General features: G+C 41.3%; 2 protein-coding genes across 2 annotated transcripts in view; both read left to right on the top strand.

Annotated features, from left to right (window-relative positions):
- Nucleotides 1-527: 527 nt before the first annotated feature.
- Nucleotides 528-6,035, top strand: slc20a1a (solute carrier family 20 member 1a). Its single transcript, XM_069682589.1, has 10 exons — nt 528-1,017; nt 1,144-1,284; nt 1,382-1,467; nt 2,233-2,329; nt 3,481-3,600; nt 3,902-4,111; nt 4,223-4,697; nt 4,782-4,967; nt 5,053-5,137; nt 5,756-6,035. The coding sequence occupies exons 1-10, from the start codon at nt 666-668 to the stop codon at nt 5,909-5,911; spliced, it is 1,908 nt and encodes a 635-aa protein (XP_069538690.1). The 5' UTR covers nt 528-665; the 3' UTR covers nt 5,912-6,035.
- Nucleotides 6,036-12,079: 6,044 nt separating this feature from the next.
- dtx1 (deltex 1, E3 ubiquitin ligase) overlaps nt 12,080-24,063 on the top strand; it is a 52,376-nt gene continuing 40,392 nt past the window's right edge. The window contains exons 1-2 of the mRNA XM_069682588.1: nt 12,080-12,356; nt 12,951-13,572. Of these exons, the coding sequence (XP_069538689.1) occupies nt 13,314-13,572 (259 nt within the window). The 5' untranslated portion in view covers nt 12,080-12,356; nt 12,951-13,313. The remainder of the gene's footprint in view (nt 12,357-12,950; nt 13,573-24,063) is intronic.

Genomic DNA, 24,063 nt, shown 5'->3' with positions numbered 1-24,063 from the left:
TATAAAACCTTCATATTGCATAGTTTACAATAAATTCTGAGTCTTTCTCTTGTTTATGTCGTTAAAAACATTCATCAACAGCTTAAAGAAAGTGTGCTACACATTTAAGCAGCATAATTGAATTCTGACAGTTACCAGTGTAAATCCCTCCTGCTCAGACAGATAACTAAACAGTAACCTTGTGCCAAACCGTCATGTGGCTTTCACCACTAATGACTTATTACTTCAATAAAACACTTTATCAGAACCACTTCCCTCTGCCGCCGCACACAGCTGTAAATCCTGCCTTCAGAGCCAAATAAAACATGCTGTTTGTTCTAGTCAGTTTTGTTAATATGTAACTCTACTTAGTCTTTGTCTCTGGACCAATAAATAACTCATGAATGTTTGTGTTTTGCAGTGTGTATCATCAGACCCTCGCTGTCGCCATGGAAGTCTCCTCTGTATCTATACGCTGTCATTTTATGATGAATGCCACAGACAAACCCTGCATACCGAGCTCACAATACATTTTGATTTCTCTCCATTAGCACTTTGAAACTGAACCAAGAGGTTCTTTTTTTATAGAAAGTTATTTATAAACACATTTTACCTCAAAACTTGCTGCACAACCACAATAAATTGGCTTCGTTTTTGCACAGATTGTTTAAATTAAATTAAAAGTAATGATGGATACAACTACACTGTCGACCCTGGCGTCTGTCACTACATTGTTTGTGGCCTATCAGACGGACATGTCCGGATACTTGTGGCTGTTAGTGATCGGCTTCATCATCGCCTTCATCCTGGCTTTCTCTGTGGGGGCCAACGATGTGGCTAACTCCTTCGGTACGGCAGTGGGCTCCGGGGTGGTCACCATGCGTCAGGCCTGCATCCTGGCCACCATTTTTGAGACGGTGGGCTCAGTGCTGCTGGGGGCAAAGGTCAGTGAGACCATCAGACAGGGGATCATCGACGTGCAGATGTACAACGGCTCCGAACACGTCCTCATGGCAGGATCCATAAGTGCAATGTTTGGTAAGAGCTTCTATAGAAAGTCCTTTTTATTGTGCTTGAATGGTATAAGGAAAACACATTACAGAAGATGTTTAACTTCATTGTGAGATTATAAGAACCGGCCTTGTTCATGTTTTTGTCCTGCAGGCTCGGCTGTGTGGCAGCTGGCTGCGTCATTCCTGAAGCTCCCCATCTCTGGAACTCACTGTATTGTTGGAGCCACAATTGGCTTCTCCATGGTAGCCAGAGGTCACCAAGGGGTCAAATGGATAGAGATACTGCGCATTGGTGAATATATGTCCCCATTTTTAAAAGCTGTGAAATCTAAAATCCATGTCGCTTAAAGCTGGTAAATTAATGCTTTTTTTAATGTCTTTTCCCAAAGTGGCCTCCTGGTTCCTGTCTCCTGTGCTGTCCGGCATCATGTCAGGAATCCTCTTCTATTTTGTCCGCAAATTCATTCTGAACAAGGTGAGCCTAACCCTCAGACTAACCTGTGTTAATGGTTGAAAAGTGTTTAAAGCTGTTACATGAGTGAAAGTAGCAGTATCACAATATGAAAATACTCCATTACAAGTAAAAATGATGCATTCAAAATAATATGTTGAACTACATATGACTATTATCCAAATGAAAGGTTTAAGTACTTATTCTGCATTAATCTGCAGGATCCTGTAACTAATATTTTAGCAAACACAGCATAGGAAGTTTTGTAACGTTGCTGCATCAGAGGTCAAACAGAGTTTATATTCTGTTATAAACTATAATGACGTTTTGTTAAGTGGTTCCAAACCTGAGGGTCTGGTCCCTTCAAAGGGTCATAGGATAAATCTGAAGGGGTTCTAAGATGGTTAATTGTGCAGTCACAAAATATATCAGTCACTTTCAACTTTTTAGACTTTTTGGTAACCTTTGTTTTTTGGGGGGAAATGCTGGATATCTTCACGATTTATGGCGTCGAACAGTTAATAAACTTAAACAAACTAAGAAGAGGAAAATGCCTCTTTTATTGAACCACTAGCAACTCTTGCATACCTTTAACCTGACATAACTGTTTTAAACAAGGTGTTAGACGCCACAAAAATGTTAGGAACCACTGGTTTCATCTTTAAAAAATACATGTTTATTAATATTTATTTGAGATCTAACGCCATCCAACACTTATTAACTGCAGCTTTTAATTAAAAGCAGAAATTTTAAAAGTACAAAGTGTTAACGTCATGCTGCTCTCTACAGGCTGACCCTTTACCCAACGGCCTCAGAGCTCTCCCTGTCTTCTACGCCATCACGATGGGCATCAACCTCTTCTCCATCATGTTTACAGGAGCACCGCGTGAGTAACGCTTACACACATTACAGTCATGCTTATTTTGATTGTTCACTTAATGCACTACCACAGCAGCTGTTGAACTCCCTGGAGGGAGGTGAGGTCTGAATAAATGTCACTGGAGACACAGAGGAGGCCGGGTAAAGTCCTTGTTTCAGACATTTTGGATTTCATTTCATCAACTAGTGTGTTGATAAATGTCCTCCCTGGTCTCTCTTCCACATAAAACCAGAGCTAAAACCTTCAGCCACAAATTAAACAGGACTGCAGAAGAGTTAAACGAACCTTTCGCAACAAGTATAAGTAAAAACAGATGAATGGGACTTTGAGAATCATACAAGCATTAAATGGACAATCTCCACTCCTTTTTGTTTCATTTGCAGGATTGAACTTATCGAGAAGGCAACTGGCCTGGGCCCTTCACTGAAGGCTGCAGGCCGGTGATTGCGGGTCAACAGATATAACACACCATGCTGTGCAAAATTACAGCATAAAACAGCACTTCTGAGTCATTCTCACACAGAGACTGCAAACATGTTCCAACCAGCATTTCATTTGTCCGTCACACTGATACAGAAAACTGCCTTCACACTTCAGCTGTATCACTGCTCGACATCCATGTTAATGAAAGACACTGCGTTTACTGTGTGGCCTGTATTTGTTGTTGCAAGAGCAAACAGGTAAGTTGTTTCTGTGAGGAACAATTCAATGTTTTCACACTAACCTGCATTAAGCCTCATAATTACAGCAACAGCAGTTTAACCAGTCCAGCATTACAAAAAAACTGGAAACGTCTCCAACAGAGTGAACTCTGAATGTTTTATCACTTTGCTGCAAGGCTGCTCCTTTTCTCACTATCTCATAGGAGGAGTGTGCTCTCCTCTGAGCTGTGCTGATACCGTTTCTGTTAGCAGCAGTCCATTTTGGGACATCCTGTATCTTTTCTTTAAACTATAACATGATACTTTAAGGCTTGTGCTGCTTAAGCAAGTCAGAGACGTCTGATATTTCAAAGAAAGTGTGATGAAGTGAATGTACAAGTACTAACACTTTCATTTCTCACCATTTTTAAAGGAGCAGCACATAAATTAAAGACGCAGTTTCTGTGTTTCAGTTTAGTCTGAGACTGTTCTCTGTCATGTCTCTGTCCCGCACAGTGCTGGGCTTTGACAAAGTGCCATGGTGGGGAACACTGTGCATTTCGCTAGGCTGCGCCATCGTCACAGCTTTGATCGTCTGGTTCTTCGTCTGTCCACGCCTCAAGAAGAAAATCAAAGGTGAACTTACATGCAAACTTACACAATCAGTTACTATATTTATATATCGCTATATTTATTATATTTCAGTCGTTGCATTGCGTTTAGACTTTTGTATGTGCTGCAGATTTCTCCTCCTCAAAATTGTCTGGGCCAGTATTTTTGGTCGATTGCACACAAGATACTTTAAACACTTCGAGTCTTTTAAACTGTTTTCTATGCTGATTAATTTATACAGGAGTTTACCTTTACTGTTTTTCACAAACAACCTTGCCTACAGTGCGTTTCGTTGATCTCAGTTGAACAATGTATTATACTTCAGGAGAAACTGCTCCGGCTCCTTCTGAAACTCCACTAATGGAGAAGACCTCCAGTAAGCCTGCACCTACAGAGCAGCCCTCAATGCCACAGGACCCTCGACCTCAGGCTCCTCCTGTAGACAGCCAGAAAGTAGCTTTCAGACTTGGAGGCTCGGAAGAAGCTGATTTGGACAACAATGACATGGAGACCAAAGATTTGGATATCGGCAATGGTGAGAAATGAATAGCCTTAAATATCCCACAGTATTAGACCATAGTGTTTTCATTCCTGGAGATAAAACCACCAAGTAACTCTTGACTACCAACCACCCGTTATTTTATAGGACTGAATGGCTCTGTTGGCACCATGATGATCACTGACCCTCACAGTGGACGCTCCCACACCATCCACAAGGACTCGGGCCTTTACAAAGATCTGCTGCACAAGCTCCACATGGCGAAGGTGGGAGACTGCATCGGAGACAGTGACACAGAGGAGCGACCCATCAGGAGGAACAACAGCTACACCTCCTACACCATGGCAATCTACGGCATCCAAGGAGATCCTAAATACAAGGACGTGGAAGTTGTCGGGCTACAGAGGAGATCCAGGGTGGACAGTTACAGCAGCTACAGCTCGGCGGTGACCTGTGGGAGCACGGTCCAGGACGGGACTGTGACCCAGGAAGCCGGCGGGGAGCTGGCTGTGGAGGAAGACGAGCTGGAGGTGGATCAGCCGGCCGTGTCTTTGCTTTTCCAGTTCCTGCAGATTCTCACGGCGTGCTTTGGCTCTTTCGCTCACGGAGGGAACGATGTCAGGTAGGCGAGGGTGGATTTCTCCTTAATAAATGTGTGTATGTGCTGTTCACTCAGAGGTTTCACATGAGACATTTTCATCACTAGCAATGCGATTGGTCCCCTGGTGGCTCTGTGGCTTCTGTATGAGAGCGGCTCTGTGGTGTCAAACTCACCTACACCCATTTGGTTGCTCCTTTATGGCGGCGTGGGCATCTGTGCTGGACTCTGGGTTTGGGGACGCAGAGTGATCCAGACTATGGGCAAGGACCTCACACCCATCACACCCTCCAGGTATTCCACATATTTACATCCTAATTGTTTAAAATTCTGACATACTAACAGTCAAAGCACACTGACATATTTTCCTCTTATTCAGTGGATTCAGCATTGAGCTAGCTTCAGCACTCACAGTCGTTGTGGCGTCAAATATTGGTCTTCCTGTCAGCACGACCCACTGCAAGGTAATGAAACTCACAACACGACAACTTCAAACTAGATAAATAGTAGAGCTGTTCCGATACCATTGCCTTTAATGGTATGGACCTCCAATATCAGGGGGATTTGTATTTTACCAGTATGAAGTATCAGCAAGTATGCTAGTCAATGCACCAATACGATACCATAACTATTAGCCCCAAAATGTCACCCGGGTTCTTGTAAATTATGCGCGACAATAACAAACCTCAACAGTGTGGTGCTAGCAAACAGTGTAATGTCAGTCAAAGCCAATGGCTGCGTATTTAGATGGATGACGCGTCTCCATCTGCTCTCATTGTATGAAATTGATGCCAAAATAGCCCCGTGACACAGCCATGTTGCGATGGTGATGTCATTTGGAGCCAGAGTTGAACAGTATGTTGCGGCATTGGCTTTAAATTCGTCATTTGTTCTGTAATAAAATGTCAATGGTATTTTACCCAATTACAGATACTGACATTATCATCAGACAACTTGAAGAAAATGTACTCAAGTCTGTTTGATGGTAGTGGAACATCTCTACTGAATAGGAATCTAAAGTTGGTTAAGTGTGATATGAACAGGTTTGTAGATTGACTGTCTTTTAAATCACGTGATCACAGGTGGGATCGGTGGTGGCTGTGGGATGGCTGCGTTCAAGGAAATCCGTTGACTGGCGTCTGTTCAGGAACATCTTCATTGCCTGGTTTGTTACCGTCCCTATCTCCGGGCTGATCAGTGCTGCCATCATGGCTCTCTTCATATATGTTGTTCTGTGAGCCTCCATCTGTCACTTCACCTGAAGGACTGCTACTCGCTACGTGCCAATAAACACGCTCCATTTGGCCTCTCTTCATGTTTATATCACTCAAGGTCAAGCCAGTGATGTAATCAGACACGATGTCCCTGAATGATTTAATATCATTCACTGTTAAAATATGCAGAAGTCTGTGATCTTGTACAATGTATATTTGTATAAAAGCATTATTGTGTTCAAAATCAAAACATTAGATTTAGACTAAAACAGAATAACAGTTATATTTTCTGTCTGCCTATTTTGATGTAAAAAAGTTGCCTGATGTAAAAGGATTAAAATGTGTTTTACTCACTATTAAACATTTTTCACTTTATCGTGTGTGTGTGTGTGTGTGTGTGTGTGTGTGTGTGTGTGTGTGTGTGTGTGTGCGTGTGTGTGTGCGTGTGTGTGTGTGTGTGTGTGTGCGTGTGTGTGTGTGTGTGTGATTGGTTTGTAAAGACAACAAACACGAGGTGTTTTTCTGATGAGGAACATAAAAAGAAACAATTCCTGACAAAGATTTTTGGTTTTATAAATGAAAACCAACACAGATGCATAGTAACGTCCTCAGCCAATGTTTTCATGTGTTAGTGAAAATAAAAGTTTAATGTTTATCTCAGTTGTTTCTTAACTAAGACCTCTCTGTACTGTATTTTGACAGTGGGCCTTTTACTTCTTCAGTTCACAGTGACATAGATCTGAAAATGTCACATTGGAGAATTGAAAGCTACCCATGCTGATGTTTATTAAAAAGTCCACTAGGTGGTGCTGTTGTTGCAGCAGCCGTCAGAGCTAATATTAGGATACCACAGTCACAAACACAGTGCCTCCATATAAAACGCTGATACACCAACACATTGAATCAATCTTCATTTATAAAGTGCCAAATCATAACAAAAGTTATCTCAGGACACTTTACATATAGAGTCAGATAAAATCAGTAACTGTACAGCAAAGAAGTAGTGTAAGAATGCATTAAAAATACAAAAAATACGCAATAAACAGACAGCTCAAATCAGTGAAAGCAGGCTACATCACATTCAATCAATCAATCTTTATTTATAAAGCGCCAAAACATAACAAAAGTTATCTCAGAACCCTTTACATATAGACCAGGGGTCTATACGCTTCAGAAAGCAGGTTTAGTGAAAACCCCGGGTTTGTTAACCCTGAAATGAGGGAAACCTCGGGTTTGCCGTTTCAGAAAGAGAGGTAACTTTAACTCTGAGTTGGTTACTATGGTAACTGTGTCTGTGAACCTAACCTGGTTGTGAGCAGGTTTTCTTCAGGAAACTCAAAGTTCGCTTTGTCTCCTCCCTCTAGAATATAAAACCCTCATTCGACTTCCTTATTCATTCAGTCCGTCTCACGCGTGTGTTTGAGCAAATTTGTTACAAATTAAAAAAAAAAAAAAAGTTTATGCTGGCTTTTTATAGTCAGTGTGCACGCATTTAACTACGGCTGAACCTTCTCAGAGTTGATTGAACTAACTCTGATCAGCTGTTCTGAAACCAAAAAGCCAGCGACTTTGAACTCAGAGTAAGTCAAACCACAGTCTGGGGTTAGACTGGGGGTTTGTTGAACCTCCTCTCTGAAACGGACCCCAGGTCTACACGTTACCCTTTGTTAGTTTATTTAAAGAGACCCAACATTAATCCACCATGAGCAAGTACTTGGCTACAGTGGCGAGGAAAAACTTCCTTTAACAGGAAGAACCCTCGAGCAGAACCAGACTCGCGGTGGACAGCCGTCTGCCTCAACTGGAAGGGTCGAGACACAGAGAGCGGCAGAGAGAGAGACCTCCAAAACAAACCATATCAGATAGAAGCCAGACTATTTCAGCCTGTGAGAAGTACATTAGCCAGTCAAAAGGAGAGATGAGACTTTTCTTTACAGAAGACTACACAAGCATAGAGGACAGGATCAGAAAAGAGATAAGAGGTACCAATTTGTTCAGCATGGGAACAAAATGTGTTCCTCACAGCATTTATTTCATTATTTATTTGTTTATTTCATTATTTATTTATTTGTTTATTACATTAATTATTTTTTTATTAAATACATTATTTATTTCATTATTTATTTGTTATTATTGTTTTTTATTGTTGTTTTTGCCCATCCAGTCGAGGCAGACGGCTGTTCACCATGCTGGTTCTGCTCCAGGTTTCTCCTCGCCGCTGCTCATGGTGGATTCACGTTGGCTCTCTTTCTTAATAATAATTTTTTTTTTTAATTATTTGATTTGCTTTGCTTTGCTTTGCTTTGTTGGAAAACCCACACAGTGTATACATGTACATGCATGGACTGTACAGGCACATGAAATATACAGAGATGGTCCATGTGTAGGTGCAGTTCACAATTATAAATTAATAAAGATACTGTTTCTATTTAAATGTAATACATGTGTTGTCTCTATTGTGCATTTTTCTGTATGCTACTGAATCATTTTAATGAGGAAATGTAAATGATTTACCGGTGTTGGTGTAAAAAGGGAGAATTGTAAACATGTTTTAAAAATAAAAGATCTCGAACAGATAAGTTGAGGACAGGTTGAACCTTTATTGGTGCGGTCGAGGAACAAGGTGATTCTCATCATGGAGGAGAATTCACTCTGTTGTTGTAACAAAGTTTTAACCTTGCAATAGGCTTAGCATCATTTCTGGTCCTCACTCAACACAGGGCATTCTGCTACAATATGTGCAGGCTTCACTCTCAGTGGAAAATCAAGACTCAGAGCTGTTAACCTTTGGAGAGCAGAGATGGGTTTTTGAGTTCAAGCTGATTGTTGCCTGCAGAAGTAGATGTATAGGTTCAGCACAAATTTGTCAGATTCAAACTACAGCCTCTACTTTTGGTCAATTAAATAGGTATCAACAGCTCTTCTCCAGCAAATCAAAGAGTGGTTTTCAGTTTTTATAATCCTTCTAAACAAGTCAGTGTAATGTCGACATTTACCTCTACTTGATACCTCGATTCAAGTACAGGTTTTGGTTACTTTCCACCTCTGGTAAGCAAAGTAGCTTTTAACCACACTCCAGCCACCAAAGATTCAAAACAAAGTTACTAAAGAAAGATTTCCTCTTAACAACTCAGCGGTTTACTCGCCAACAAATCATCAAAACCAGTTTACAAGACCTGTGATTTCTACTGTTAAGCCACAGATTTTTAAATCTATTTTTTAGGCCTATTTTCTTCATTTGATGAACCATTCAAGTTAAAACCTCTTGAAACAGCCTTCAAAGATGATTTAAATGTGGATTTATTTAACCATTTTCTTTTGGGACCATAATGTTTGTACTCATGTAAGCATTGTGTTGTATTGCTGGTATTCATGAAATTGTATGAATTCCATGCACTTTATGCTACTTGATTTTGCGCTGTTGTGTATTTATGAACAACATGGAATGTACAGATGTGTTCGTAAAATCACTTTGGCCATTAAAAAACATTTAAGCTGGCCCCGGCCCTTCAAAAAGAGCCAACCGTCTGTGACTGTCAAACATTTTGTCTATTTATCAGAGAGTTAAGCAGTTAACCAAGGATTTTTGCTGTCTTTTCAGTTTTATTGGAAAATAAAATGTCGTATATTACCAATAGACTGATATTAGCATGAATACTGACACACACATCGCATTAGCACGAGTTATTTATTCACTTACACCAACAGTCCACATGGTGGTGCTGTTCGACTGATGCAATTGTTTGGGTTGAAGTGACTGTTCATCATTATTCACAGCTTTGTACTTATACCCATATTTGCCCAATCTACATTCAAGGAGGGAGGTTTGTTTGACTTTGCATGCAGGGTAAGATATAAAGCTGTCTGATAAGGCCAACTTAAAAGCTAACCCTTTCTTTGAACCGCACAGTCATTGGTTTGAACAAAGGAGAGTATTTATTCCTCTACTAAGGCACTGACATCCCCATTAAGCACTTTAGATTAAACTCCCAGTAAAATAATAGTTTTTTACAAAAAAGTTCATCTTAAATTTGAAATAATTTATTGTATTATTTGATTAGCTATTTGTGATGGCTTCTAAAGAGGAACAATATTTCTTCTACAATGACAAGGTCCTTGTTGGCTAGATTCAAGACAGCATTTTGATATGAATAGATAGGAGACAAACAATGTTGTGAATTGCACGGCAATGTGTTCATGAAGGATTGTTAAGATAAAAATGTGTGTTACACGTAGTAAACGTAAGACTTTTGAAACATATTCAGAGTTACAGTTAAAATTGAAGAATAAAATAATAAAATGTTTCGGTTTTGCTATAATGAAACGGATAATAAATCCAGACAGGTAAATAAAATAATAATTTCAGTTGTCAACACTAGTCTGACTTTGCTTAAATGACTTATCCCATCGTAACTTGTGTGTATAATTAAAGAGCAAGCTGTCAGTGTTCGATATATAAGTGAAAGAATTTATTATTTTTGAGAGGAAGTTACCAGTGGGGCATCACCCTTTATGACATAAAACATGCTATATATCCAGCCACAAGGCCAGGGAGGTACATATATCATCTCTTTCTGTCCCCTGATGAAGCAAAAAGCTCTCTACCCATTGCAGGTACGTTGTTTTAGCAGCAGGTGGCACTGTTGTCCAACTAAGCAGGATCTTCATGTTTTACATTAAATCCTGAACAGACAGACCTGTCAGTTAAACATGTCTAAAATTTCCATATGTATATATCCAATCATCCATTCAGTCAGTTATAACATTTCAGACGTGTTAACTCGGTTTACTTTGAAAGCATCTGCACATTAAATTTGTGGTGAAATGTATCCTTACCCTGAAAAGAAGATTAAGACCAGCACAAAAAATCAAACCAAATAATTTACATACAAATCAAAGATGGTGAGTTATTTTAGGATCATAAGCATTTGCTGTCCAGTCATTTATAGAAAATTTATTCTATACTATTACTAACACTGACTGATATGAGGTAAGAGATACATCGCTGCTCCATCCACCCATGCGTCTGATACCAAAATAGCCAAGAGCTTTGTGTTTATATTAGAATTCTGCTTTAGCAACCATTTTATGGTTTTAATAAGGTGTTTTGGCATGTTAGAGGTGTAATAACAAGATGCATTTGTGAATGTAAGCAATTCAAACATCAAACAATGCTTTTGGGTTACAATCAATAGTGGGTATTCATCTTTTCTGACGGGAACCAACAGCATAAAGCGAAGCAGAAATACCAAGAAATAGAAAGCAGGTAAAAAGTGTTCGTTGCTTTGCAGTGATAGGGTCAGTTCCATTTGACATTTTGTCATCAAGCAGTGTGTTTGCAATGTATACAATAAACCCAAATGTGTATGCTTCTGCCAAAGGTTAGATATTTCAACTGTGATATCATCCTAATCAATATCAAACAATAAATATGTTTCTATGAATACTTATGGGCCTTTTGTTTTGCAACTTTGTGTGAGAGAGGAGAGTCAAAAGAGGCCTACAGCAGTCTGGAGTTTAGCTGTTAGTTCTTACAGATTATATAACCAATAGATGCTTTGGTGATTCATATTTTTAACTCTGTAGAAGAGTGAGATATCACCACTGAAAAAAAGATATAGAACTGTGTATAGTCATTGTAGATACATATATCCATGTGGCATAAATACATACAAAAAATACTGAAAATTGAGCTCTGTGTTCATTTTGTAGTTCAGTTTAATTGGTATGGCTTTGTGCTCCATGTGTACAGCTCACTTTTGGCTTAGACTGTCAGATCTATCTGTCAGGGTCCTCTACTACATGTCCTCCACTCATATCAGTTGTGTTTATGTCTGACTCTTAATGTTTCTGTAAGACACATATTTGTTGTCTGAAAAATAAATGTAATACATCCAATAATGGTTATTTTATTTTGTATTTATTTATGTTATTTTATTTGTGTTACTTGCGTTTTCCCCCTTTTTGTTTACGTTAGCACCGTATCCGGTATCCGGCGCCTCTTCATCTGTTCTCAGTGCAATCATATGTCAGCAGGGGCTTTATTTTGAAATCCGATACGCTGCCGGAAGTTGTATAATTTTGTTTCGTTGTAATTGACACTTTCCTTGATTTTCTACGGCTACCCATACAGGTGCGCCTGGACATTCGTGCGTAATTTTCGGGGAGCAAGAAATGCGTGTTTACTAAGTGAATGCGTGCTGTTTGGCGTTACAGGCAGATATCTGCGTCCACAGCGGAATATCTCTGCACATCAGACACTGAAAACCGTGCAACTGGGGCATGCATTCACTTTAACACAGCGGACCAACAAGCTGCTGTAGTCTGTGGCAGATTCACGGGAATAAAACGACGTATTGTTTTTTCTGCAATAACACTGGATTACTGGAGCTGCAGGAGGAGGCTGTGAAGAGAGATTTGAGCTTTGCGGATAAGAGGAAACATACGAACCACAAATGTGAAACGACAGGTGCGTTTTCAGATTTCGGCTCGTTTTTTTTCTCTTTTCAATCAGATTTTCGGCCGGAGCCTGTGAAATGCAGCCTCTACCTGACAGATGTGTGCCACTACAACTGCAGCCTACAGGTCTGTATCGTTACAATGTATTCGTGCGTGTTCTGCGTGCCTCGGAAAATATATTATGAGTAGTATTAGATAAATTAAATAGCTTTAACAAATCCTACAAGCAACAGAGACCTGCTTTTATTCACTGCACCTGAACACCTTCCTATGTGCAAAATGTCCGATATTATGTCTGCTAGGATTATGATAGCATCTGGCTGTTAATGCACACTGCTCTGTCCCCTCTACTTAAATCTGATGACAATCACAAATATTTAGCTGCTGAAACAGCTCAGTGGCGTCTCATGAACAATATTTTGTCACTGCACTTTAAGTAAACAGAATTGCCCAGAGGTACAGGCCACTAATGGGACTCTAGCACAAAGCTGGTTAGGTTTATCTCACCTCCTCTGAGACTCTGCCTGACTGATGAGAAATAACTCATGGGAGAAATCACAGCATTTGTTTACCTCTGTGTTTCTGCTCCTTGTCTTTTATGCAGAGAGTCTGTCTACCTGCTGCTGATGTGCTGCGGTTGTCTGTGGAGGACTGAGACTGCTACAGCTGCAAATTTTATCATCACCTTCATCATCAACGTCTGCCACTTCAAACAGGACGAGACACAAGAGGACAGCGGCTGGTTTTGGCTGATCAAAGCGGCAGTAGTGACACCGTACCTGTAGACGATGGCTCCAGCTGAGCTGCTCGCTTGAAAGCAGCATGAGATAATTGAAGACTAACTTGCTAATTGCTGATTCAAGCCTTTTCTCAGTTTGGCGCTGATGAACATGTTCCAGTGTGTCAGCTGACTGACAGGGTTGCAGTGCTGTTCGAGCCGGGGACAAGCTCAGTCACCACAAAGGAGATGGCTCGTCCAGGATCAGGGCTGCTGGTGCCCGTCAATGGGCTGGGGTACCCCCCTCAGAACCTGGCCAGGGTGGTGGTCTGGGAGTGGCTGAACGAGCATGGACGATGGAGGCCCTACAGTGCAGCGGTTTGCCACCATATTGAGAACGTATTGAAGGGGGACGCTAGGGGATCTGTAGTTCTGGGGCAGGTGGACGGCCAGCTCTCTCCTTACGTCATCGACCTGCAGTCCATGCACCAGTTTCGACAGGACACAGGTAAGAGACGTGGCAGTTTCCTGTCTATGCACACAGATATCAGAGGTAGAAAGAACAGGTAATGTAGATCTAAACACGACAGCTACAAAACATTATGTGGATATTAACCTAGTAGTTCTAATTTCTGAAACATGGAAATGACTGTATAATGTTTGTTTGCTCTCACCTCATATGATGTCGCTTTGGGACCGTCTCAAACAGAGCAGTCTTGATGTGGTTGCTACACAAATCTTATGTAACTTTCAAGGGAATATATGAGTGTCTTGGGTGTCCCGTCTGTTTGGGACTCATGTGCATGAGCCACAGGTTGAGCTGAGAGGTGTCGCAACAAACACAAAACAAGGAACGTAGATGAGAATATTGTGGCAATAAATTATTCAGTCAGGAGCGTCTTGATGGGGCTGCAGGAACGCCATGACCTTGCCAAAGGTCAAAGTGTTGGAGGGGCTGTGCATTCATCAGGCAGATGAGCGCTGTAGCTCAGTGTGACGCTGCTCGCTTCACAGCTTATTGTGTTCATCGAATGTGTCGTCATTCCTTAGGCAGAATGGCAGTCACAAAAGTGTATGGAAAAATCTTCTTCACATTAGACATTAAATTAATATCCCAATGTGTCTAAAATATAAAGTACTTATTGAAAGTTCTGATTCAGGTTTTTAATCAGCTCAGTGTGTCTGTATAACAGCATGAAACCACCATTACTATGATTTAGGTAACTCTGTCCACACGAGCTAAATCTAATATAGTTGTAATAGTAATAATAGTAGTACATGTTGCTTTGGAGTAAATCCACCCAGCAGCCTTTGTTTGTTTGATTGTAATTCTCCCTGATGACTGCTGCCTTTTTAAATACGACCAGATGTTTTTGCTGTACTCCACCAAGGCTCAACACACACTCTGTTTGTCTCTGTGTGTGGACTCACCTTCCTTCTGCTCCAGTGTTTGAAGCAGAGATATGGGGGAGGTTTAAAGCATCTGTTAGAAGCAGTCTTGGACAAATCTCAGCTGCCTGCTTTATTCTTCACACCTGAGTCAGCTGCATATCACTCTTATAAAAAAAGAGGGTACTGACAGTGATTGTGTTAGTTGCTGTAGGGAGAGGTCATGTTTACAACAAAAATTCTCCTTAACTGAAGGCGTTATGTAACATCAGCATCACAAGAGGTACAGGGAGACTCTCAGACGGTGACCCTCACTGTGTATGCATCTCCATGATGTCTCCTTTTATCACTTTAAAATGATTCATCTACATCAATACATATCTGCGGACAAACCGGTCTGAAATAAAATGTGTCTTTAACTGTAAAAAGACTGAAGTAAGTTGTAATCCTGTATGCGCCTTCTTGTTACACTGTGCTGTGATTTTATAGAAAACCAGCCACAGATGGGCGTCTCAGATTAGCTCAAGCTATAAATTCTGTGGTGTGTGGCATTAGGCAAACTATGAATTTGCCTCTTTATAAATAAATATGAGCATTCATATAAAAAAATAAGTAATGGATAAATACAGATGTTTCATGGAGAAATAAGATGTCCGAATACTGTTCTGACATCAATTGACTATATTCACAAAGCGTCCATTTTTCTCTAACATCAAGCTCAGGGAGGGCAGAAAAAAGCTGTAAAGGTGTCTAAATGCTGTTTTCCAGGTTGTTATTCATATGCTGTAAATTTAAGGTATCTTACAAATTCTCATAATATAACAGCTTCTCGATTTATCAGCAACTGGAAAACAGTGAAAATCTGCGGGCTATCCGGCCATATTCCTAGTAAAACAACTTATTTTAAAACTGGTTAGCTAGGGTCAGACAACAGCTAACGTTAGCATTCAGCCACTTACTCGCTAATATTACCATTAGATAGGAAGTTACTGACAGTCAATATTATTGTTTGGTATGTTACTTAATACAATAATTTCGAGCTAATGTAACGTTAGCTAAGAATTAACTTCCTAGCTAAGCTAAGCTAGGAAGTGGTTGAATGCTAATGTTAGCTGTTGACTCATGATAGCTAACAGGTTATCAAATATGTTGTTTTACTTAGAAATATGGCCCGGTGTCCATCTGGACTTTCATTATCTACTGAGTTTTTCAATTTCTGATCATATTTGGAATTATTACTTTTGTTATATTCTTTGTGTTTACGATGTAGCTACAACTCTGAACACAGCAGTACAACATTACAACAGCATTTAAGCCTTGCAACCAGAGTGTGATGAGGGAATGGCCACCGCCTGAATATGGTGAATTTTTGTTACATTCATGGCTGCTGTAAATAGAGTATACTGCTTTATGACACAAGGTGTTGACACACAAGGTGTTATCAGCAAGAAGGAAATGTAGACACCAAAAAAGAATTTTCTTCAGCTGCTTTAATATTTACATGTCACAGAAAGAAAAAATACAGAAACCAAAAGCAGTTGAAGGATATAGAGGCGTGAAAAAGGCAGGGGCAAGACGTTAAAAGTTAATGTATGTGTTTTGACTCAGCCTTCTATATTGGCTATGTACGACACATAGTACATTGAATATTAGCGTTTCATTTACTTTAATTTTCTAAATGCAAAAATGTTCTTCCCTATTTGAAATGCAGAGTATGACACTAGCAGTGTTTCTGCATGACAGACAGGAGGTCTTGTAGTATAATCTGTCTGACTGGGTTACTGCTGTCCCTGTTGCTGTTATCCCCTCTGATAAAACATTAGACAGAGCAGCACATGTGTCTGGGGTTGACTGGCTACGAGATGAGCCACTGAGCCGTTTGTCAGCCATTACCACGGCACAGGGACCCGGCCTGACGTTTATCGGTCCTCATCGTGCCGTTCGCTGTGTTACCTTCCCACTCGGCTGGGATAAACCTGTCACTGCAGGGCCTGACGGACAGCCTCCTCGCCCTCCTTATACTCTTTCCTCCTCCGCACGCTCTGCTCCTGTCACCAAACATGGGCTAACCTCTGTCAGGCCACAGCCATTGATCTGAGCTCCCATGAGGCCTAGCTTGCAGGCTGTAGTGATGTTGTACCACTGTTTGCACAAAGGGCTTGGTTAGCTTGTTTAAATGTGGAGTGTGATGCATCTGTTTCACATCGGATGTTTGTTATATTTGTCGCTCAGCAGGTCACCAGCAGCCACCCACTTTGCTGGAGACTTATGGAGTGTCCCTGCGGGGAAACCCCGATTTGTCATGAAGCCAATGATCTCGTCCACTAAAGCTGTATTTTGGCAAGAGCTAGAAAGAGAGTTGAGTGCAGTGTGTCCCCTGTATATATATGTGTGTGTGACTTTGCTGATGTGTGTGTGTGTGATGCTGCAGCTGTGGTGTCCTGTCCCTGCAGGGTGAGTCGGGGTGCCCGGCTCTCCTGTGGGTTTGGGAGGGGTTCCTGTGGGTGGAAATCAGGCAGAGTTACTCTGACTAATGAGACAGCAGCTCTAGTTAATCTCCGTGGCTCCCTTTAATCACTGCCTCATGACGACAACACACGCACCACAGACGATGCAGCAGGGCCCCTCTCTGTGGGGAGCAGCATAAAAACATCTGTATTTAGTTGGCAAATGAAAAACACAAGGCATGGAGTTGAAAATGCTGCTACTGGTGAAGAGCCCCAGTATGTGGTGAAATCCTGAACCCAGTACTTTATATATACAGTATGATTGAAGGCTCAGAGGCTTATATATATAGTGTGGATGAATATCTGGCTGAGGGCAGGGAGAGGATTGGCTCCTGGCCAAGGTGGATCGATCCATTCTCCTCCCCAGAGGGGCTTTTGAACCTCTAAACACTGCTGTGGACTGATCCCCTTTCACTACACCCACTCCCATAGCAAAACACACGGGCTTATCTGCCATCTCCATCACTTACCAGCACTTGTGGCCTGCCTGATGGATTTCACACTGCAGCTATAGCTCCTGCTGCCTCGCTTTTAAGCATTTACCTCCTCTTTTTTTTCTTATGAGGGAGAGGTGGCACACAGACAGGCAAGTGTGCTGCACAGTCATGAACCATAGCTAAATCAGTTATGATAAATCATAGATGTAACATCAGCACCATTCAAAACTTTAATGTTATTCCACAATAAAGACAGATTCTGATTGTTAGTGCTGTGGCTTTATCGTCATATCACTTCAAGAGAACCGATTACCTCTCAGCAAGAGGTTATTAAGGCACGGGAAAAACGTCAGAAGACACAAAACAACAGAGGAAAAAAATTTATTTAACACAAAAATGAATGAATGAAAGGTCAACTCAAGAAACCCGTTCACTTTCTCAATAGTGACTTCTCTTATGTTTAATCTTTCTTACATAGATGTTAGATTAATACATTTCTCCTTTAAAGTATTTTCTGTTTGTTTGACTTGTTAACTGATTGTACAAAAAACTAAATTTCTGTTTTATTACGTGTGAAGGTACTAACAACATCACTTCAGTTCTATCAGATGCACCGGCAGTAAACCTGCCGAGGGGGCTGCTGCTGTTAGCTGTCGCTTAGTCCTGCTAACTACGTTTTGGGTGCAGAAATACATGAGTTTGCTTTTATTTTTACCGTTTCCAGAACTAGACTCATGAAAGAGACAGCAGGTCATCAGCAGCTCTTACAATAAAGCGTAACATCTAGTGGGACTCAGTGTTAACAATCACAAGCTAGGCTAAATAGCTTATATTTGGAATAACCTGCAAGCATCTGCTCTGAGTAGACGTCAAACTTAACAAGCTGATATAAATGTTGGACAGAAAGAGAGACTTTTACATAAAATCTGACTGTACACTACCTGCCCAGCACCAAACAGAAAATAGACACTGTTAGCAACTAGCTAGTGAACTGGAGCAGCTAGCAGTTGAAGAGGCAGTGCTTAGGGGGTGTTAGGTAACAAATGCTAACTGTTCCTGCAACCCCTTAGTTTCTCAAAAAAAAGCAACCATTGCAGGTGTAAGTTGTTAATGGTTGATAGCCAAAGCTGTGTGGCTTTTGGGAAAAGAGAAAATGCCTTGTATCGCTGCTATATTGGACTGACTTATCGTAACGCACCCCAGAAGCAGACGCCTAGCAAAGGTTGCCCGCAGATGTCAGTCAGACCCACCCAGTGAATTAAAATATCCTCCTTAACTGGTTTCCCAGAAAATTTATGCCAAAAATGTTTTTACCTTTGTTGGGAAAATGGAAAAAATATATTTTCTCTTTAAAAATTACATAAATATATCAGTTTAGTTCACATTTCCTTAGACAAAATTTCATTTCAACTCTAAAATCAAAGCCAGAATTTTGTTTGCAACTTCCTGAGTCTCTGTTTGTGCGTCTACTGTTGTTCGGGTACAGTTGCTCTGTGCTGCTGTTGTGAAATGGCTCATGTGTGACTGCAGAGATAACCCCTATCAGCAGCTGTTGGCTGCTGTGTTGTCGGAGCGGGGCTTTGTTTGTTTTGGTTCCACAGGCGTGAGAACCTCCTCTCCTCTGGCTGGCTTCCCTCGGCTAACAGCCCTCCCTGACTAATTACGGTGAAAAGAGCTAGAAGAGAAAGAAGAGACCGTCCTGTTCTCATGTCTGTTTTGTGTGAAGCTGACAAACAACAGTCGCTGTGGTTGTGGTCTGGATACCTGCCTGTAAACTTGCAGTGCATGTAATGCTGCAGATTGTTGAAGACGATAGCGCTTTAGGTTTCTTTTCTTTTATGTTGTTTAGTGTGTAGTAAATGTGTGTGGGAACTGTTTTGGTGGTCTGTGGGAGGAAGCTGTAAAAAGAAGTCCTGCTATGTTTGTACTAAAGGTCAAGGACTCTATGCATCAGCTCTGACTGTGAAATCCCACATTTGTCAGAAGAAAGCAGAATGAGCAAAAAGTGGAGCCGAAAAACCTCTTAACTGTACATGTAGAAGAGAAACATCGAAGAACATGAATAGGAACTTAAGAGACAGAACAATCAGGTGTTAGAGTAGAGAGGGTGCTTTTATATTTCAATGTGTCTACAAGTAAACTGAACCAGACTACAGACCATAGACTAGAATTGGATGTAGCTTCCGGTTTCAAAGGAGAAACTGATGCGAAACATCCTTCAACCTGCATTGTTTCTAATGGCCAGCAGCGGACGACTTCACTGGTTACCTCAGTATTACCTCAGTAAACATTTTCTTCATGAGTTTATGGTCCAAGTTAGCGTAAAATAGACGATTAAGCAGGGCGTGCTGTAGGGCGGTGCTAGCTTGTGATTGACAAGTCGCTACCAATGACTGTATATATAGATGGCTGATGCGTCTCCATCTGCTTTCATTGTATGAAGCTGAAACCAAAATAGTCCCCGTATATGGACGCTGCCATCTTGCGATGGTGACGTTATTTGGAGCCAGTTTCACAGAACAGATTGGTGGGTGGAGCCGCCGTAGCCACTTCTGCTAACCAAAACACACACTTAAATTACCAAAAAAAACAGCAAAGACCCACACACCGTCGTATTTAACAGCACAACAGCTTCTTGTGTTGGTCTGAAGCAGACGTTCACGGATATGGAAACTTAAATAGTAAAATGGTAGTGATTGTTTTACTTACGTCTCCTGTCGCCGTTCCTCCTCTACTCTGCCAATCCGGAACAGATCGGCTGCAGGAGCCGGATTTGTCAACAGAGCTGTCAATCATCCTTTTTACAGCATCAAATAACTAATTAAAAATAAACTTTTATAAAACTTTTATAGTTTGACTCATGTCCCATCTGTTAACATGGAGGAGGCGGGCTTTATGACCTATACTGCAGCCAGTCAGCAGGGGGCGACAGAGATGTTTTGGCATCACTTTTAGGTAGCTGTCATGTCGTCCTTCTTTTTATACAATCTATGGACGCTACCATGGCAGACGGTGAACCAGGATAGAGACGTAACCATGTGTTTCCAACCTGTCGTCCAAATATGGTCACTTCTAGTTCAACAAAATCCAAGATGGCAGCGACAGACGACAAAGTAGGATATGATTACGGGTGCAGCTAGCTTTTGATTGACAGGTCGCTACCATAAAGGCCTGACAATCGGTACAGTGACATAACAATGCGTTTCCAACCTCTTCCAAAAGGTTCCAAAAAAACCAACATGGTGATGAACAGAATGCAGAGTTTGAGGCTTCAAGCTGGCTTTATCCACTTTTTTAATACAGTCAGTGATGCACACATCAGCAGCACTGTGATGTTGGCTGACGCACTGTACATGTTTTTTATATGGCTGAGAGACTGATTATACTAATTGTAAAACCAAAGAAGTACCACATGTTTTGTACACGACGCTCTGCAACACTCAGCAACTCACCTCCTCTTGAAGCTTCTTGTAATCAGTGTAATTAGTCATCAAAAGTCTTTAACAGAATCAAAATGGTGCTTAGCCCGGGCGGAGGTGTCACTGTACACAGGGGTCCATTACGGCCCCAACCAGCTGGCTCAATTCCACTCAGATGTCGGCAGGAAGGGAATTGGAGTGGCGCTGTGGAGAGGGAGGGAGGGGGCGAGCTGACAGAGGTGAGGAGAGAAGAGGAACAGAGGGAGAGGTGGAGCGTTTTCCTGATGGAAAGTGACAGTCAGGGTGGAGGGAGGGATAATAACACTGAAAAGACCCTCAGCCGTGCACGTTTCCCCGCTCCCTCTCTCGCACAAATACTGCACAGCTTTTGTTGCTGTGAAGTCTCCCATGCAGCGCCTCAAGGTGTGCTTATTTTAATTAAGAATTAATTAAGGCATATTTTTCTCAATTATCTGACTAAATGTTTTGTTAACACAAGAGAACAAACAGAGGTCTTTCACAAGCTTCACAGATCCTTTATAAGGTCTGACCAGCAGACAGCACAATAAACAACACACAAGATACTTTGTTTGTGCTGATACAATGTTAGCATTTTATATACGGTGAAACATGGTTCACAGTTTATGTCTTTGGACTGTGGGAGGAAGCCGGAGTAGCCGGAGCGAATCCATGCATGCACACAGAAATGCCCCCTTCGTGAAACCTAGCTATGAGGCGACAGCGGCAACCACTGCAGGCTGCACGATATATCGTTTCACCATCGCAATTGCGAAATGCGCATGTGCGATAGTCACATCGCAGGACGTGTGATTGTGAGGCAGATTAACTGCAACACGTCAAGCTGCTACTTATAATTGTTGCTTGGTACAAAAGGAGTACTCGCCATTTTCTCATTTTCCATCACTAATCTACAACAAAAGTGCATCGGATATCAAATGAGTGTGTCCTTTATGAGAGCCCCAGTTTATATCCAAAAGAAGAAGTAGCAAATCATTACACATTAGAAGCTTGAAGAGCAAATTTGGCCATTTATCTTGATGTATGACGTCTTTGCTTCTTTGCATCTTGCACCTTTGCTAATGAAATTTTCTGTGTATTAAATAATGGAATGAATGCTTTGTTTAATCCCAGTCAAGCATCAGTCAGGCTGCTGTTCCCACTTAAGAGCGGCCTTGTTCCCAGCCTCGTAGTGCTTTGGTCGCTCTGTCTCCATCCTTATTGCGTTTCAGTGATGAGCCAGCTGCAGCCTCTGGCAGCTGGTAGCAGAACTGCTCTCCACATCTCCTTTTAACTTCTAATCCAGTCAGTCAACACTTTTAACTTCTAAAGTGGATATCAAAGTCTTTTATCAGCGGTGCAGCTTTAAAGCTGCTCTCCTGTGCGTATTGCTTATCTCGACGGTCTCAGAGGTCACTCAGATTGTCGTCTGCCTCAGCCGGTCAGCCTGTTGCTGCTGGAATAAGAATGAGGGATCCTCTCTGAAGGGAAGGAGTGAACTGTCCTCCATCTCCTGGTTACATTTAATGACATGTCGTCTTGAAATGCGGATTAACTTCTCAACTATTTACTGTTTACTAGAAAAAGGGATAAAAGCTCCTGTGACTTGTGGGTAAACTGTGAAAGTTCAATTGCTGTTGAAAAAATGACTACATAGCTTGATAGCACACGGTGTCTTTAGTATACAAACCAGATGTAGGTAGCTGTCGCAGTGAAAGGAGACAGACTGTTCTCGCTGTAACAAATGGGGTGTCTTTGATCTACAGGAGTGTGTGGTCTAACATTTACAGAGAGCCTCGTTCGAGCTGCACTGACGCTGCTCCGGCTGCCAGCGATCTCAGTGAGCTGCAAACTCAAAGCTGCCTTGATCAGTGTCGGTGGGAACACAGAAACACAGTGTAGGACTTTTTGTTTTGGTCTCAGCATTTTCACTCACTTTACAAAAAAAGCACTCTCAGCCCACTTTGGCGCAGTGGAGGCATGACAAATCGCTAAATCCGAAAAACTGGGAGGCTTTCTCAAAAGCATCTTAGTGGTGAGACAGTCGTCATTGTTCCAGTTTAAGACACTGTAATGGCCAGAAAAGACCCTTCTAAAGTGTGAACACACAGGAAGGAGTCCCGTCTCTGCTATGAGACCTTTACTCAGACAACCACTTCACCGCTTGGTACAAACTGTGCTACATATCCTTTAGTTACATGTGTTTTTTCACACGTTAAGACTTTACTTCCCGTCTATAACACAGCTTCATTCATTTCACAATTTAAAATGAATATACACACAAAGGTTATTCCCAGCTTCAAGTGCTACTTGAGCATGCTAACGTTAAGTTTTAAACATTTATAGTTATGAACATTTGTTTTAGCTAGTAGCATGGCTCCAGGGACAGCGGCTATCTGTTATACTTTGGTATGAGTACAAGCAAACTAACATTCTTATCAGCCTCAACTGTGCTGTCTACTTTGTGCTAAATGTTAGCATGCTAACACCAAGATAGTAAACATTAAGGTGACCAGATTTCATGCAGGGACATTTCCTGTTCAAAGTTGATATATCAGTCAGTACGCAATATCATTTGTCTAGTGAAAGAGACAAGACGCCATGAGGTGAGCTGAACGACAACCTTTACTCAAGTCACATACAAGCCTTATGGGTACTGTAGTCCCTATAGCTACACCTTAACTTTTCAACAATAAGACATTTTCTTAACTCATCTCCACACAGGCTCTTTTTTTTTTCTTTCATACCCTTTAACTCACATCTCACGTTGACTTTTCGTTTATCTTCGCTGCTAAGCTGCTCCTCTAGTGTCTACTTACTGAGAAAAAAACAAGCACAGCTTAGAGCAGGGTGGAGCAGGGAGACTTTTTAATCACTCTCTGACACCATGTCTAATGAAAGAGACGTGACGCCACGGTGTGAGCTGAACAACAACCTTAACTCAAACAACCCGGAAGTCCCATTCAAGCCTTATGGGTACTGTAGTCCCATGTTGCTACAGTATTGAGTATGAAATAGTATATAAGGAGCCAATTCTGGTTTTGTGTACAGTATATCCTCATTTAAAAAATGGTAAATAAAGCATTTAAACCTCTTATATCTTCCTGATTCTGTCCTGTATGTATTAGTAGCTTATTGTCTTTTAACAGTCATACATACCACCCACTGTGAATTTTTTCCAAAGAAAATACAAATAGAGGCACTTCGGGTCTCTGGCTATAAATTGCTT

This window comes from Semicossyphus pulcher, unplaced genomic scaffold, assembly GCF_022749685.1.
Source record: "Semicossyphus pulcher isolate SPU_LCO1_2020_fin unplaced genomic scaffold, fSemPul1.0.p SCAF_6, whole genome shotgun sequence".
Lineage (NCBI taxonomy): Eukaryota > Metazoa > Chordata > Actinopteri > Labriformes > Labridae > Semicossyphus > Semicossyphus pulcher.
The sequence above is the reverse complement of the archived record's forward strand: the minus strand, read 5'-3'. Positions and strand labels throughout refer to the sequence as shown.

What these genes read in the sequence shown, in the direction of transcription:
- slc20a1a (XM_069682589.1), top strand. Translation starts at nt 666, where the DNA reads ATGATGGATACAACTACACTGTCGACCCTGGCGTCTGTCACTACATTG. An exon ending in GCAAATTCATTCTGAACAAG is followed by an intron (nt 1,468 to 2,232) that starts GTGAGCCTAACC and finishes TGCTCTCTACAG; the next exon opens with GCTGACCCTTTACCCAACGG. An exon ending in TCAGCACGACCCACTGCAAG is followed by an intron (nt 5,138 to 5,755) that starts GTAATGAAACTC and finishes ACGTGATCACAG; the next exon opens with GTGGGATCGGTGGTGGCTGT.